This window comes from Bos indicus, chromosome 18 (assembly GCF_029378745.1).
Source record: "Bos indicus isolate NIAB-ARS_2022 breed Sahiwal x Tharparkar chromosome 18, NIAB-ARS_B.indTharparkar_mat_pri_1.0, whole genome shotgun sequence".
Lineage (NCBI taxonomy): Eukaryota > Metazoa > Chordata > Mammalia > Artiodactyla > Bovidae > Bos > Bos indicus.
Genome location: NC_091777.1, coordinates 60,481,762 through 60,496,917, shown reverse-complemented (window position 1 = coordinate 60,496,917; position 15,156 = coordinate 60,481,762). Strand labels below are relative to the sequence as shown.

At 37.3% G+C, this 15,156-nt stretch overlaps 1 protein-coding gene across 1 annotated transcript; it reads left to right on the top strand.

Annotated features, from left to right (window-relative positions):
• The first annotated feature begins 5,628 nt into the window (after window positions 1–5,628).
• Window positions 5,629–14,650, top strand: LOC109571821 (zinc finger protein 665-like). The gene has a single exon (XM_070771612.1). The coding sequence runs from the start codon at window positions 8,467–8,469 to the stop codon at window positions 9,508–9,510; it is 1,044 nt and encodes a 347-aa protein (XP_070627713.1). The 5' UTR covers window positions 5,629–8,466; the 3' UTR covers window positions 9,511–14,650.
• The last annotated feature ends 506 nt before the right edge of the window (window positions 14,651–15,156 follow it).

Sequence of the window (15,156 nt, the reverse complement as noted above, 5' to 3'; positions counted from 1 at the left end):
CCAATTCCTTTTGGAAGACTGTTTTGGCTATTTAGGGGTCCCTTGAGATTCTATAGGAATTTTCACATGATTTGTTCAATTACTACAAACATTGCCATTCAGATTTTAATAGGTATTTCACTGTGTCTGTAGAAAACTTTAGGGCTTCCCAGGTAGTGCTAGTGGGAAAGAACCTACCTGCCAGTGCAGGCAGAGACACAGGATATGTGGATTTGATCTCTGGGTTGGGAAGATCCCCTGGAGGAGGGCATGGCAAACCACTCCAGTATTCTTGCCTGGAGAATCCCATGGACAGAGGAGCCTGGCAGGCTAGAGTCAATAGGTTCGCAAAGAGTAGAACATTACTGAATTGACTGAGCACACACACACAGAAAATTTTGAGTATTGTGATCATTTTAAGAATCCTGTCAGTTCCTGAATACAGGGTTTCTTTTATGTGTGTTTCCATGGACTTCTTTTAGCAATGTTTGGCAGTATTCAGTGTATAAGTCTTTTACCTTCTTTGCTAATATCTTTGCCAATATTTCATAAGTATTCTACCTCTTGATATTATAATAAATAGAATTTTTCTCTAATTTCCAGTTGACATTGTTAATTGTGTATACAATTGCAACTGATTTTTCAGTGTTGATTTCTTATGCTTCAGCTTTTCTAAAGTTTCTTTTTTTTTTTTTAAGTATTTATTTATGCATTTGGCTGTGCCGCTTAGTTGCAAGATCCATCTTCATTATGGCTTGTGGGTTCTTTTAATTGGCATGTGGAATGTAGTTCGCTGACCAGGGATGGGACCTGGGCTCCGTGCATTGGGAGCTCAGAGTCTTAACCACTGGACCTGCAGGGACGTCCCTAAAATTGTTTTTTGGAGTAGTAGTTTTCTTATGGAATCATTTTTCTCTGTACATGCTGACAAAAAAACAAAACATAGAATGGAAGTAATATAATAGTAAATTCAATAAAGACTTTGAAAATGGTCCACATTCAAAAAATCTTACATATGAAGCATTTAGAGTAATGCTTAATATCTAGAAAGTATTTGGACACCTTAAGTTATTGCTATTCTTATCATCTTTGTCACTTAATATTTACACTTTGTAAAAATTCTACTGTGGACCTTATCATCTCTCTTTATTTAAATTTTTGGCCATGCCATGCAGCATGTGGTATCTTAGTTCCCCAAAGGAGTATTGACCCTGTGTCCCCTACAGTGAAATGTGGAGTCTTAACCACCTGACTACCAGGGATGTCTCAATTTTGTCCTCTCTTAAGATGCCAATTATACTGTAAGTCATGTAGATAAGGAATATCACTTATTATGTAAAACATAATAGATAACACTTCTGCTTAGATAAACTTTTGTTGAATTTTTTCTATGTATTTCATATATTGCCCACAAATATGAAAAATCTGCTTTAACTGGAGGATATCATAATTTTATGAAAAAGCATGAGGAATTAAAATTAGGCACCCATAATTTGCTCCAGATACATATAAGTCAATCTGTCAGAGTACATACTTCAACTGAAATGATTCTCACCCCTCTCTCCTCCTCAGTTTTTTGTGACAATAAGAACTCTTCTCATGACCCCTTTCTGAAATGTGTTTCCTTATTGGAACAGTTGACATTCAAGGATGTGGCCATCGAATTCACTCAGGAGGAATGGGAATGCCTGGACCCTGCTCAGAGGGCCCTGTATAGGGATATGATGTGGGAGATCTATAAGAACCTGGTCTCTGTGGGTGAGGATCACTTATTATAATCATATATCAGAGTGTTGATAAGTATATTCACCATACTATAATTTGATTCCTATAACTCCTTCCAGTTACAACTAGAAATATATTCTTTTGACTAATATCTCCTCATTCTACAAACCATGATACCTACTTTGTTTCTGTTAGTTTGACTCTTTTTTTTTTTTTCTTTTTAATACTGTGTTTTACTGAGGTCTTTATTTAAGTGAGGGTCTTTATTTCTGAATAATGTACTGAGCAAATATTTGCAGTATCCAAATATGTTGGTATAGTTGCTAGATTTCGTCCTTTTTCAGATTTTATCTGTCGTCTGTTGGACACATAGATTGTTTTCATGTCTTGGCTATTGTAAATAGTTCAGTAATGAACATGGGAGGGCAGGTATCTTTCTAAGACAATGATTTCATAATGGAAATGATGCATTATATGATATATATATTTAGCTATGCTATACAGCATGCCAGATCTTAGTTTCTGACCAGGAATTGAACCCATACCGCATACACTAGAAGCTCAAGTCTTAACCATTGACCACCAGGGAAGTTTGTAAAAATATATTTTTAGGAACCTTAAACTGTTTCTCAAAGTTGGTACACCAATTCTCATGCTTCAGTATAATTATTAGAGTTCCATTTCCTCCACATTCACGATAACACTTGTCATCTCTTGTCTTTATGTGTGTGTGTGTGCGTATGCATGGGTGCACGCACCTTAGAAGGTTGATTCCGGGAATCTCTGGATTTTTTGATTGGAGAATGATTGCTTTACAGTGTTATATTGGTTTCTGCCATAAAACAGTGTGATTCAGCCATAAGTATACATATATCCCCTCCATCCTGGTGACAGCTGTTCCAGTAGGACTGAGGTAGTATCTCAGTGTGATTTTGTTTTGCATTTCCTTTGGAGGGTACACACGGGAATTGGGAGTCTTCTATTCCCCAGTCTCAATGAGCTGCAGCATCAAAGGCCAGGAAATTGTCATAAACTCCTACACTCTTCATTTCAGTATTTTCAGGATAGGCAATGTCTTAGGTCTGTGGCAATTTCACACTGAATAATTCTCACAAACACACAGGAATATGAGAGACAATGCAGGGAGAGCTCGCAGAAGAGCAACTTTGAGAAAATGCTGAGTGCATATTTATTGATAATTTATCTTACTATCTTTTAACTACGAGCAGTAAAGCCAGACAGAGACCAGAACTCTGGGATTAAGGAGCTTCCTTGTGGAGATCTGGAGGTAATCCCAGGAGAGTTGTAAAGAAAGGTCTTTGAAGATAAGGTGGTTTGTTTTGCATGCAGAACTTCACCTAGCTAATGCTGACATGTCAACCAGAACGTCTAATTGAAGGACTGGAGTAGAGGAGCAAGCAAGGAAGAGGGAATGAGTAAGATTAAATTCCTGGAGATATTTCTGAGAAAGCAGTAAAATATGGTTCCCACATAGGTCCTCCAGCTTCTCTACTGGTTTGTAGAGTTTTCCCAGCATCCTTCTCCCCGCTCCCCCAAAGTCTTTCTTGTTCATTGTTTTTAACTTGTTTCCCTCTTGCGTTAACAAGTACTTGTCATTTATAGTTCTATCATCTTCCGTATTATGTTTTTATTTTATTTTTTAACTAGGCTGGGTCTTTGTTGCTGCTTGCAGGCTTTATCTGGTTGCGGTGTGTGGGCTTCTCATTACAGTGGATTCTTTCATTATGGAATGAGGGCTCACTAGTTGTGGTACCTCGGGGCTTAAAGTGCTCAGACTCTGGCAAACACCTGCCAGCCTCGCCTCCCTATGACGATTCTGCTCATCCAGTCAGGAACTTCATTCGGAAATCCTGGTCTCCCTACTTTATGATACTGTGGATTCTTTAGGTGCACACTATGTTTGCGCAGAATTAACTCACCTCCATTGGTTGGACTGTTCTTGTTTCTTCATTCTAGTTTCTGCTAAGGAAATGCTTGCCAAGTCACCTCAAATATTGTGTATGTTTTTATCGAACATATGCATGGAAATGGAGCTTACAGATTATGCAGTATGATACATGATATAATGAATAGTGTAATAGATGTAAATTTCTCTTCCTTTAATATCACAATCTCTTCTTTTTAAAATCATTCAATCACTAAGATAATAAATTTTCTAGACTTCTGGCAGTAATACTAGATGCCAAAATACACAGCACTATATCAACGTTTTAGTCTTTGGGACTAGTTTGTAGTCTATGGGAATTGTGTAATTTTTATCCTACTGTTGTGTGAAAATTGTATAAATCTTAATTATGATGAATTGCTTTCTCATGCTCTTCATGTCTACTGTGTCCTACTACTATGTCTATTCATTCTGTTAATTTTTGAGAGCTTGATATTGTAACTCCAACTAAAAATCTTAAGTTATCTACTTGAAAAACAATTGTAATATATAGTGGCATTCTATGTAACCTTGTTCTGTATTTTCCAAGTCTCCTATAAATGTGTTATCATATTTTCATAATTTAAAAAAGAGAAAAAAGTTTTTTAATTCTTTCATTTCAGGGCCTTCCCTCGTTGTCCAGTGGTTAAGAGTCTGCCTTGCAGTGTAGGGGGTCACAGGTTTGATCCATGGTGACGGATCAAATTCTTTTATAAGATTGTTAGATGGCTTAAAATAGTGCATGTCTTATGTTAAAGGCTCAAAAGTTACTTTTGTATAAAAAGACACATTGATATTCTGTAATACTTAATATGACATCCTTTGCATTATATTTTGAGTGCTCTCTTATCACACTTTATTTTCAACAATGTGGTTCCTGACCCTCTTAATAAAGTTACATACTGCTCTCTCTTTATTTCATGTGACTTGGAGCCAGTAAACTAGATATTTAATGGCACTGCATAGGTAGTAAATTGAACTATTTATTCATTTTTATATGCAGGTCAGCAAGCAACAGTTAGAACTGGACATGGAACAACAGACTGGTTCCAAATAGGAAAAGGAGTACGTCAAGGCTGTATATTGTCACCCTGCTTATTTAACTTATATGCAGAGTACATCATGAGAAACGCTGGGCTGGAAGAAGCACAAGCTGGAATCAAGATTGGCAGGAGAAATATCAATAACCTCAGATATGCAGATGACACCACCCTTATGGCAGAAAGTAAAGAGGAACTAAAAAGCCTCTTGATGAAGGTAAAAGAGGAGAGTGAAAAAGTTGGCTTAAAACTTAACATTCAGAAAATGAAGATCATGGCATCTGGTCCCACCACTTCATGGGAAATAGATGGGGAAACAGAGGAAACAGTGTCAGACTTTATTTTTGTGGGCTCCAAAATCACTGAGGATGGTGATTGCAGCCATGAAATTAAAAGACACTTACTCCTTGGAAGGAAAGTTATGTCCAACCTAGATAGCATATTCAAAAGCAGAGGCATTACTTTGCCGACAAAGGTCTGTCTAGTCAAGGCTATGGTTTTTCCTGTGGTCATGTATGGATGTAAGAGTTGGACTGTGAAGAATGAAGAAAGCTGAGCGCTGAAGAATTGATGCTTTTGAACTGTGGTGTTGGAGAAGACTCTTGAGAGTCCCTTGGACTGCAAGGAGATCCAACCAGTCCATTCTGAAGGAGATCAGCCCTGGGATTTCTTTGGAAGGAATGATGCTAAAGCTGAAACTCCAGTACTTTGGCCACCTCATGCAAAGAGTTGACTCATTGGCAAAGACTCTGATGCTGGGAGGGATTGGGGGCAGGAAGAGAAGGGGACAACAGAGGATGAGATGGCTGGATGGCATCACTGACTCGATGGACGTGAGTCTGAGTGAACTCCGGGAGTTGGTGATGGACAGGGAGGCCTGGCGTACTGCAATTCATGGGTTCGCAAAGAGTTGGACATGATTGAGTGACTGAACTGAACTGAACTGATAGAATATTTCATTTATATACATTTAAGTTTGATTTTTTATTATTGAATTCACTTTCTATTTTTTCTTAATATATATGTTTTATTGAAGTATAATTGACTTATAGTATTTCAGGTACACAACAAGGTGACTCAGTTATACATATATATTATTTTTCAGATAGATTATTTTCTATTATATTGACTGTAGGTCCTATGCTATACAGGAAATCTTTGTTGCTTGTTGTATATCTACTTTTTAATTAGGAATCTTTCATTCTATTCATACTAAATCAAACAAGTGAAATGTCATAAATTTTTTAGTTAACCAAAAATTCATTAGTTTTCTAAAATATATATATTATACATACTATTTGTATATATGTATACAAAAGCTTTTGTATATACACTTGACAAAAGGCTTGAGAAAGAACATTAAAAAAAGGATGGAGAAATTGGAAAACACAAGCTAAATGAAATGGGAGTACTGAATATGAAATAGAAAAAGTGTAACAAACTAGATAAAAGTAAAAGATCATCATGTACTCCAGTTGTTTATGGCTGCTCATTGGAAACATATCTGGAGCTTTGGAGGAAAAAAGCAATACCTGGGCATTTATATTTTTCAAAAAATTCCAGGATAATTCTGATATGCATCTGGATTTTAAAATGAGATTAAAACTTTTTCTATTATGTGGTAGTTTTGGTGATATAGAATTCTACTGTTTTTCTGTTGACCAGTAATGGTATAGTTACATAGTCACAACAGTTACATATGTGTAATGTGTAATGTGTAATATTACATAGTCACAATAGGTACACAGTCACAACAGTAAAGATGTTTATCAGTTTTCACAATTAATATCCAGACCAAAAATTAGAGATCATTAAAATTGAAAGCCATAATGGGAATGTGATTAAGCTAACAATATAAAATAATTGCATTCAATTTGTGGGTTCAAGCAGGGTATTGTGGTAATTGGAATTGCATACATTCACATGTTTCATTTGCCCAATCAGTCTATGCCTTTTGGTTGGTGCATTTAATTCATTTATATTTAAGGTGATTATCCATGTATGTGCTCCATTTACCATTTTCTTAATTGTTGTGGATTTATTTTCTGTAGGTCTTTTCCTTCTCTTGTGTTTTCCTGCCTAGAGAACTTCCTTGAGCATTAGTTGTAAAACTGGCTTGGTGGTGCTGAATTCTCTTAAGTTTTGCTTGTCTGGACAGCTTTTGAATTATTTGTGAAATGTGAGTGAGAGTCTTGCTGGGTAGAGTATTCTTGGTTGTAGGTTCTTCCCTTTCATCACTTTAAATATATGGTGTCCTTCCTTTCTGGCTTGTTGAGTTTCTGTTGAGAAATCAGCTGATAACCTGATGGGAGTTCCTTTTCATGTTGTGTGATTTTTATTTTCCCTTGTTGCTTTTAATATTTTATCTTGTCTTTAAGTTTTGTCCGTTTGATTACCGTGTGGCTTGTTGTGTTTTTCCTTGGGTTTGTCCTGCCAGGAACTCCCTGTACTTCCTGGACTTGGTTGAGTATTTCCTTTCCCATGTTAGGGAAGTTTTTGGCTATTATCTCTTCAAACATTTTCTCAGGTTCTTTCTTTCTTCTCCTTTCCTCTGGGTCTTGGTGTGTGCAAGATTTTGTTTGTGGCCTCCAAGAATGAAGTGTCTGCCCAAGTCCTGTGGAAGTCCTGTAATCAAATACCATTGGACTTCAAGATCAGATTCACTGGGGATTCTCAGTGCCTTTATCAGATTCCCAGGTTGGGAAGCCTGATGTGGGGTTCAGAACCTTCACAACAGTGGGATAGCTTCTTTGGTATTGTTTGTTGTCCTCCACTTTGTGGGTCACTCACCAGCAGGTAGAGGATTTGATTTTATTGTGATTACATGCCTCCTACTGTTTTGCCTCAGCGTCTTCTTTGTCTTTGGACATGGGGCATCTTTTTTCTGTGGGTTCCATTGTCCTCCTGTTGATGGTTGTTCAACACCTAGTTGTGATTTTGGTGTACTCAGAGGAGGAGAGGAGCATACGTCCTTCTACTCTGCCATCTTGAACCGGAAGGAAATTCTTCACTTTCTTTATACTATTTTTGTCTAATTGGTAACTTCCACTTATATAGGTTATTAATTAGATAAGCTAATTTTGATTTGGTTAGTTTTACAATATATTGTGTATTCTTTATCATATTTATCATTCTTTATCATTACTTATTTATAGTGTGAATGCAGAATATGGGAACTCTCAGGTTGCACCAGGCGTAAAGAATCTGCCTGCCAGTGTAAAAGATTCAGGATATGCAGGTTCAATCCCTGGATCAGAAAGATCTCCTGGAGTAGGAATTGGCAACCCAGTCCAGTGTTCTTTTATGGACGATTCCCTGGGGAGGCTGGCAGGCCACAGTCCATGGGATCACAAAGAGTTGGACATAACAGCACACAGGCACATGCAGAATATATGTAAATTATGATTTTTTTTTCTCCTTGGTATTGAGGCAGCAGTGTTTCTTTACTTGATCCATAGATTGTGGGCATAGTAGAAATACACAATTTCTTTGATTCCCAAAACGAGTTTGTTTAGGTTGAGTGTTTTTGTCACCACTTGTTTAAAACTGCAGTGCTCTTAAAAATATTAGAATTATCTCTGATCAGTTTTGTTCTTAGAAACTAATCCTATTCCTTTGTGTTCCTAAATTTTATAAGCTCATCATAGGTGATTCTAGGTATTTGCTTTGCTTTGTTTGGTATAAGTGGTTTTTTAGTGTAGTAGCATATATTTAATGTAAGACATTTATTTATGAATTGTAATATACAGGATAATTGTGGTTTTCTATGTTTTAGCTATGTCTCATGTGCATGTGATCAAGAAATTACAACTAAAAGCAGACACTGATAAAAGACAAGTGGTTTTCAGTAAGAATTCACTACTGATAATTCATAACAGAATCCACAATGAAGAAAAACCTGACAAATTTAAAGAGTGTGGCAAGGACTTTAGTCAAAGAAGAACCCGTGAATGTCCTCAGAGAATTCACACTGGAGAGAAACCTTGCAAATGTAATGAGTATGGCAAGGTCTTTACTCAAAAAGGAAACCTTATACGTTATCATCAAATAATTCATGTAGGAGATAAACTTTACAAATGTAATGAATATGGGAAGCTCTTCAGTAGAAAGATAAACCTTAAAATTCATAATAGAATTCATACTGGAGGGAAACTTTATAAATTTAATGAATGTGGCAGGGTCTTTTGGCATAGGGCCACCTTTTTATTTCATCAGCATATTCATGCTGGAGAGAGACCTTACAAACATAATGAGTGTGGCAAAGACTTTAGTCAAAAAGAAAGCCTTGCAATTCATCATCAAAGAAGTCATTCTGGGGAGAAACCTTACAAATGTGATGAGTGTGGCAAGGTCTTCAGTAGAAAGAATTTCCTTCCAATTCATGATAGAATTCACACTGGAGAGAAACCTTACCAATGTAATGATTGTGGCAAGCTTTTTCGGCATAAGAACAGCTTTGCAATTCATCTGAGTATTCATACTGGAGAGAAAACTTACAAATATAATGAGTGTGGCAAGCTTTTTCGGCATAAGAACAGCCTTGCAAGCCATCTGAGTATTCATACTAGAGAGAAACCTTATAAATGTAATGAGTGTGGGAAAGCTTTTAATAGAAAGTTAGCCCTCACAATTCATAATAGAAATCATAGTAGAGAGAAACCTTACAAATGTAATGAGTGTGGGAAGGTCTTCAGCAGCAAGAGATACCTTACACTTCATAATACAATTCATACAGAAGAGAAACCTTACAAATGTAAAGAGTGTGGCAAGATGTTTCCGCGAACATCCACCCTTTCAGTTCATAAGCATATTCATAGCTGAGAGAAATGTTCTTCCAAGAAGCAAGTGTCTTTTAATTTTATGAGTGCAGTCACAGTCCATAGTGATTTTGGAGCCCAATAAAATGAAATTTGACACAGTTTTTGCTTTTTCCCCATCTGTTTGCCATAAAGTGATGGGACCAGATGCCATAATCTTTTTTTTGATGAGTTTTAAGCTAGCTTTTTCACTCTCCTCTTGAACCTTCATCAAGAGGCTTTTTAGTGCCTCTTCACTTTCTGCCATTAAAGTGGTATCATCTGCATATCTGAGGTTGTTGATATTTCTCCCGACTGTTTTGATTCCCATACGTGTATACTGTCCATGTAAAACATTGTTGGGAAACATTGTGTCCTCAGATGTCACCAAAGAAGTCTTTTCAAATGTCATGGATTTGGTGAATTTTGTGAGCAATACTTAAAAGAGAGCCCACAGCAGGTAATAGATTAACTGTGAATGAACGAGTCTTTAGTTCTCTAAGGTAATAAAAGCTGTAGTGTCATTACAGGCCACACCATATTATGTTAAAACTTATAATATGGGGGCTTCAATGGTTGCTTCAGGTAAAGAATCCTTAGCAAATGCAGGAGACACGGGCTCCATCACTGGTCCAGGAAGATCCTACATGCCATGAAGCAATGAAACCCATGGTCCATAACTGTTGTCCTGTGTTCTAGCGCCTGGGAGCTGCAACTACTGAAGCCTAGAGCCAGTGCTATCCAACAAGAGAACCCACAGCAATGAAAAGTCCATACACTGCAAATTGAGAGTAGCCCTTGCTTACTGTAACTAGAGAAAAAGCCTGCACCATAACAAAGACCCAGCACAGCAAAAATAAAAAATAAAACTTGTGGTGGGTTAATCTCCCAGTCGTCTCAGACTCTGTGATCCCATGGACTGTATCCCACCAGGGTCCTCTGTCCATGGGATTTTCCAGGCAAGAATACTGGAGAGGGTAGCATTTCCTTCTCCAGGGGATCTTCCCAACCCAGGGATAGAACCTGTGTCTCCCATATGTCCTGTTTGGCAGGCTGGTTCTAACCATTGAGCCACATGAGAAGCCCAGAAACTTATAACATTACGTTTATATGAGAGGTTGAAGGAGGTATGTTGAAATGGCCAGTTATCTTCTTTGTATGAATAGTCAGTGATTTTGAGTATGTTACTTTTTGTGTCTTTCAACACGAAGTCTTTTGATCTTACACTGTTATAGGCCTTTCACGCTATTCCCTGAAACAGAGTAAGATGAAGGACCAACTTCATTAGATACCCTTTCTTCACTTCCAGCTGAAATTGTCAAATTGAATAGTGTGTGAATTAGGGTCAGGTAGAAACAGAATAATGTAAAACTAGGTCATGGCTCATCATACTCATTATGTTCAGGGTGCACTTCCATAGATAGGCCACAAGGAGTGTGGGACAGAATCCTCCACCAACTGAAATCTTTGAAATCTTGATATCATGTGGAGTGATCCCAATCACTTCAGTGCTTTCAGATGTTTTAGCTCTCATTATTTTTCCCTTTCTTAGAATAATTTTATTTGAATGTACAAATGTGTTGACTGGAAATGGATTAAAATGAATTATACATTGAGGTGAGGTGATATTTCTTGCTCTTCCCAATCAATGAATATGGTATATTTGCCTTGCAATTCAATGACTATGGTTTGTTTCTCAACAATGCCCTAAATAAAAGATTTTTAACTTTTACTACCATAGTATTTTTTAGCATAAAAGCCCATGTTTTGCTAGATTTTTTCTTTTACTTTTTGCATACAAATATGTATGTTCAAAATTTCAATTCCAGTTTGTAAATAGCAGTTATAAAAGAATTGCATTCAGTTTTTTCATGTGGTTCCTATCTTTGCAAATTATACTTTTTCTAGATATTTTTATAGACTTGCTTTTCTACATACACCATATTAACTTTTCTGTGTTTCCTATTACAAATTGCCACAAATTTGAGTACCTTAAACCAACACAGATTTATTCTCTTGTTTTTTGGAGGCCAGAAATGCCCAGTATATCCAATGAACCCAGCTCCTGCTGGATTCTCCTGATCACAATTCATTTTCTTGCCTGTTCCCAATTCTAGAGGACATGGTTAAATTATTTCCTTTGGCTAATGGTCCCCATGTGTATTTACATAACACATTCTCAGTTAATTATTGGGTTTGTTCAAATATCTTCCCATCATCTAGGTATTTCCTGAATCTGTTTTTAAACCAGGACTTCCTGTCACTATCATTGTTCATATACAATTTCATTATACTTACCTTCATCATGATCTTGGTGAAATTCCCTTATGTAAGCTACGTGAAGTCAGGGTATTCATTTTGTTTCTTGCTACATATTTAGAAATTGGAATCATTCCCCACTTAGACAGTGAATGAATGCCCTTTATGAATAGAGGTGATTGAGGTAAAAAATAGGCACCCTCAGTCACATGGTGAAATAAACATGCTTATGACCACAGATTTCTTTTTTCTTTTTGGTTAGAACATTTTATTTTTTTTTTAATTTTTAAATTGAAGGATAATTGCTTTACCAAATTTTGTGGTTTTCTAACATACATCAACAAGAATACAGCCATGCCCCTCCATCCTGAACTTCCCTCCCATCTCCCTCACCATCCCACCCTTCAGCCTGTCACAAAGCCCCTGTTTGAGTTCCCTGAATCATAGAAATTCCCACTGGCTCTCTATTTTATATATGATACTCTAAATTTTCATGCTACTCTTTGCATACAACTCACTTTCACCCTCCTCCCTTCCCCCATGTCCATAGGTCTATTTCTACATTACTGCCCTGAAAATAAATTCATCAGTACCATCTTTTTAGATTCCCATATATACGCATCAGTGTATGATATTTGTATTTCTCTTTCTGACTTACTTCACTCTGTATAATAGGCTCTAGGTTGAACTGACTCAAATGCATTCCTTTTTATGGCTGAATAGTATTCCATTGTATATATGTACCACAGCTTCTTTAACCATCTATCAAAGGACATCTAGGTTGCTTCCATGTTCTAGCTATTGTAAATAGTACTGCAATTAACATTGGGGTACATATGTCTTTAATTTTGGTTTCCTCAGGGTATATGCCTAGGAGTGGGATTGCTGGGTCATATGATGGTTTTATTCCTAGTTTCTTAAGGAGTCTCCATACCGTCTTCCATAATGGTTGTATCAGTTTACATTCCCACCAACAGTGCAAGAGTGTTCTCTTTTCTCCACACGCTCTCCAGCACTTATTGTTTACAGACTTTTTTATGATGGCCATTCTGACTGATGTGAGGTGGTATCTCATTGTAGTTTTGATTTGCATTTCTCTAATAATGAGTGATGCTGAGCATCTTTTCATGTTCTTGTTAGCCATCTGTGTGTCTTTGGAAAAATGTCTTTTCAGGTCTTTTTCCCACTTTTTGATTGACTTGTTTTTGTGGTATTGAGTTGTGAAAGAAAGTGAAAATCGCTTATTTGTATCCGACTCTTTGTGACCCCATGGACTATAAAGTCCATGGAATTCTCCAGGCCGGAATACTGGAGTGGGTAGCCTTTCCCTTCTCCAGGGGATTTTCCCAACCCAGGGATTGAACCTAGGTCTTACAGCATTGTAGGCGGATTATTTACCAGCTGAGCCACAAGGGAAGCACTCATTGAGTTGTATGAGCTGCTTGTATATGTTGTAAATTAATTCTTTGTCAGTTGTTTCCTTTGCTATCATTTTCTCCCATTCTGATGGTTGTCTTTTCACCTTGTCTGGTCTTACATTTAAGTCTTTAATCCATTTTGAGTTTGTCTTTCTATATGGTGTTAGGAAGTGTTATAATTTCATCCTTTTGCACATAGCTGTCCAGTTTTCCCAGCACCACTTATTGAAGAGGCTATCTTTGTCCCATAGTATACTCTTGCCTCCTTTGTCAAAAATAAGGTACCCATAGGTATGTGGGTTTGTCTCTCAATTCTCTATCTTGTTCCATTTGTCTATATTTCTGTTTTTGTGCCAGTACCATATTGTCTTGATGACTGTAGCTTTGTAGTATAGTCTGAAGTCAGGAAGGTTGATTCCTTCAGCTCCATTCTTCTTTGTCAAGACTGCTTTGGCTATTCGGAATCTTTTGTGTTTCCATGTGAATTGTGAAATTTTTTGTTCTAGTTCTGTAAAAATGCCATTGGTAATTTGATAGAGATCACAGTGAATCTGTAGATTGCATTTAGTAGTAGAGTCATCTTCAAAATATCGATTCTTCCCACCCAGGGTCATGAAATATCTCTCCATCTCTTTATGTCTTCTGATTTCTTTCATCAGTGTCTTATAATTTTCCTTATACAGGTCTTTTGTCTCCTTGGGTAGGTTTATTCTTAGCTATTTCATTCTTTTTGTTGGTGAATTGGATTGATTCCTTAATTTCTCTTTCTGCTTTTTCATTGTTAGTATATATGAATGCAAGTGGTTTCTGTGTATTAACCTTGTATCCCACGACTTTGCTGGATTAACTGGGTTAAACAGATCCAACTCTTTCCCAAAGGGTTAGCTTAAATTTTTTCAAGCCACAACATTTTAAATTCAAGGTTCTGAAATGTTCTGTTCTATACCCATCAAAAAATAATGATCCTGTTTTTCAGGTGGGATAGTTTTTATTTGTGAGTGACACAGCACCTGGAGAACAGTTATTGAATGAAGCTGGAAGATTCCCATTCTCACATTATAGGACTTCCAGAGGTACCACATGGGATGTGGTACGTCTTGTCTCCCTTATATCTCCATGAATACTTAGTCTTCAGTGTTGTTATACCAACATGGATCTTGGATGACTAAGAAGAGTGAACCCTTTTCAATTTTAGATTTTGTCTTCTTTTCATTAAAACATTAATTTGAGACTTTCTACAAATATGCTAACCATTTGTGTTAAATATCCACCATAATTTATATGTATGAGTTCAGTTCAGTCTCTCAGTTGTGTCCAACTGTTTCCGACCCCATGAATTGCAGCACGCCAGGCCTCCCTGTCCATCACCAACTCCCGGAGTTCACCCAAACTCATGTCCATAGAGTCGGTGATGCCATCCAGCCATCTCATCCTCTGTCGTCCCCTTCTCCTCCTGCCCCCAATCCCTCCCAGCATCAGAGTCTTTGCCAATGAGTCAACTCTTCACATGAGGTGGCCAAAGTATTGGAGTTTCAGCTTTAGCATCAGTCCTTCCAATGAACACCCAGGACTGATCTTTAGAATGGACTGGTTGGATCTCCTTGCAGTCCAAGGGACTCTCAAGAGTCTTCTCCAACACTACAGTTCAAAAGCATCAATTCTTTGGCGGTCAGCTTTCTTCACAGTCCAACTCTCACATCCATACATGACCACTGGAAAAACCATAGCCTTGACTAAACGGACCTTTGTTGGCAAAGTAATGTCTCTGCTTTTCAGTATTCTATCTATTGGTCATAACTTTCCTTCCAAGGTGTAAGCATCTTTTAATTTCATGGCTGCAATCACCATATGCAGTGATTTTGGAGCCCCCCAAAATAAAGTCTGACGCTGTTTCTACTGTTTCCCCATCTATTTCCCATGAAGTGATGGGACCAGATGCCATGATCTTAGTTTTCTGAATGTTGAGCTTTAAGCCAACTCTTCACTCTCCTCTT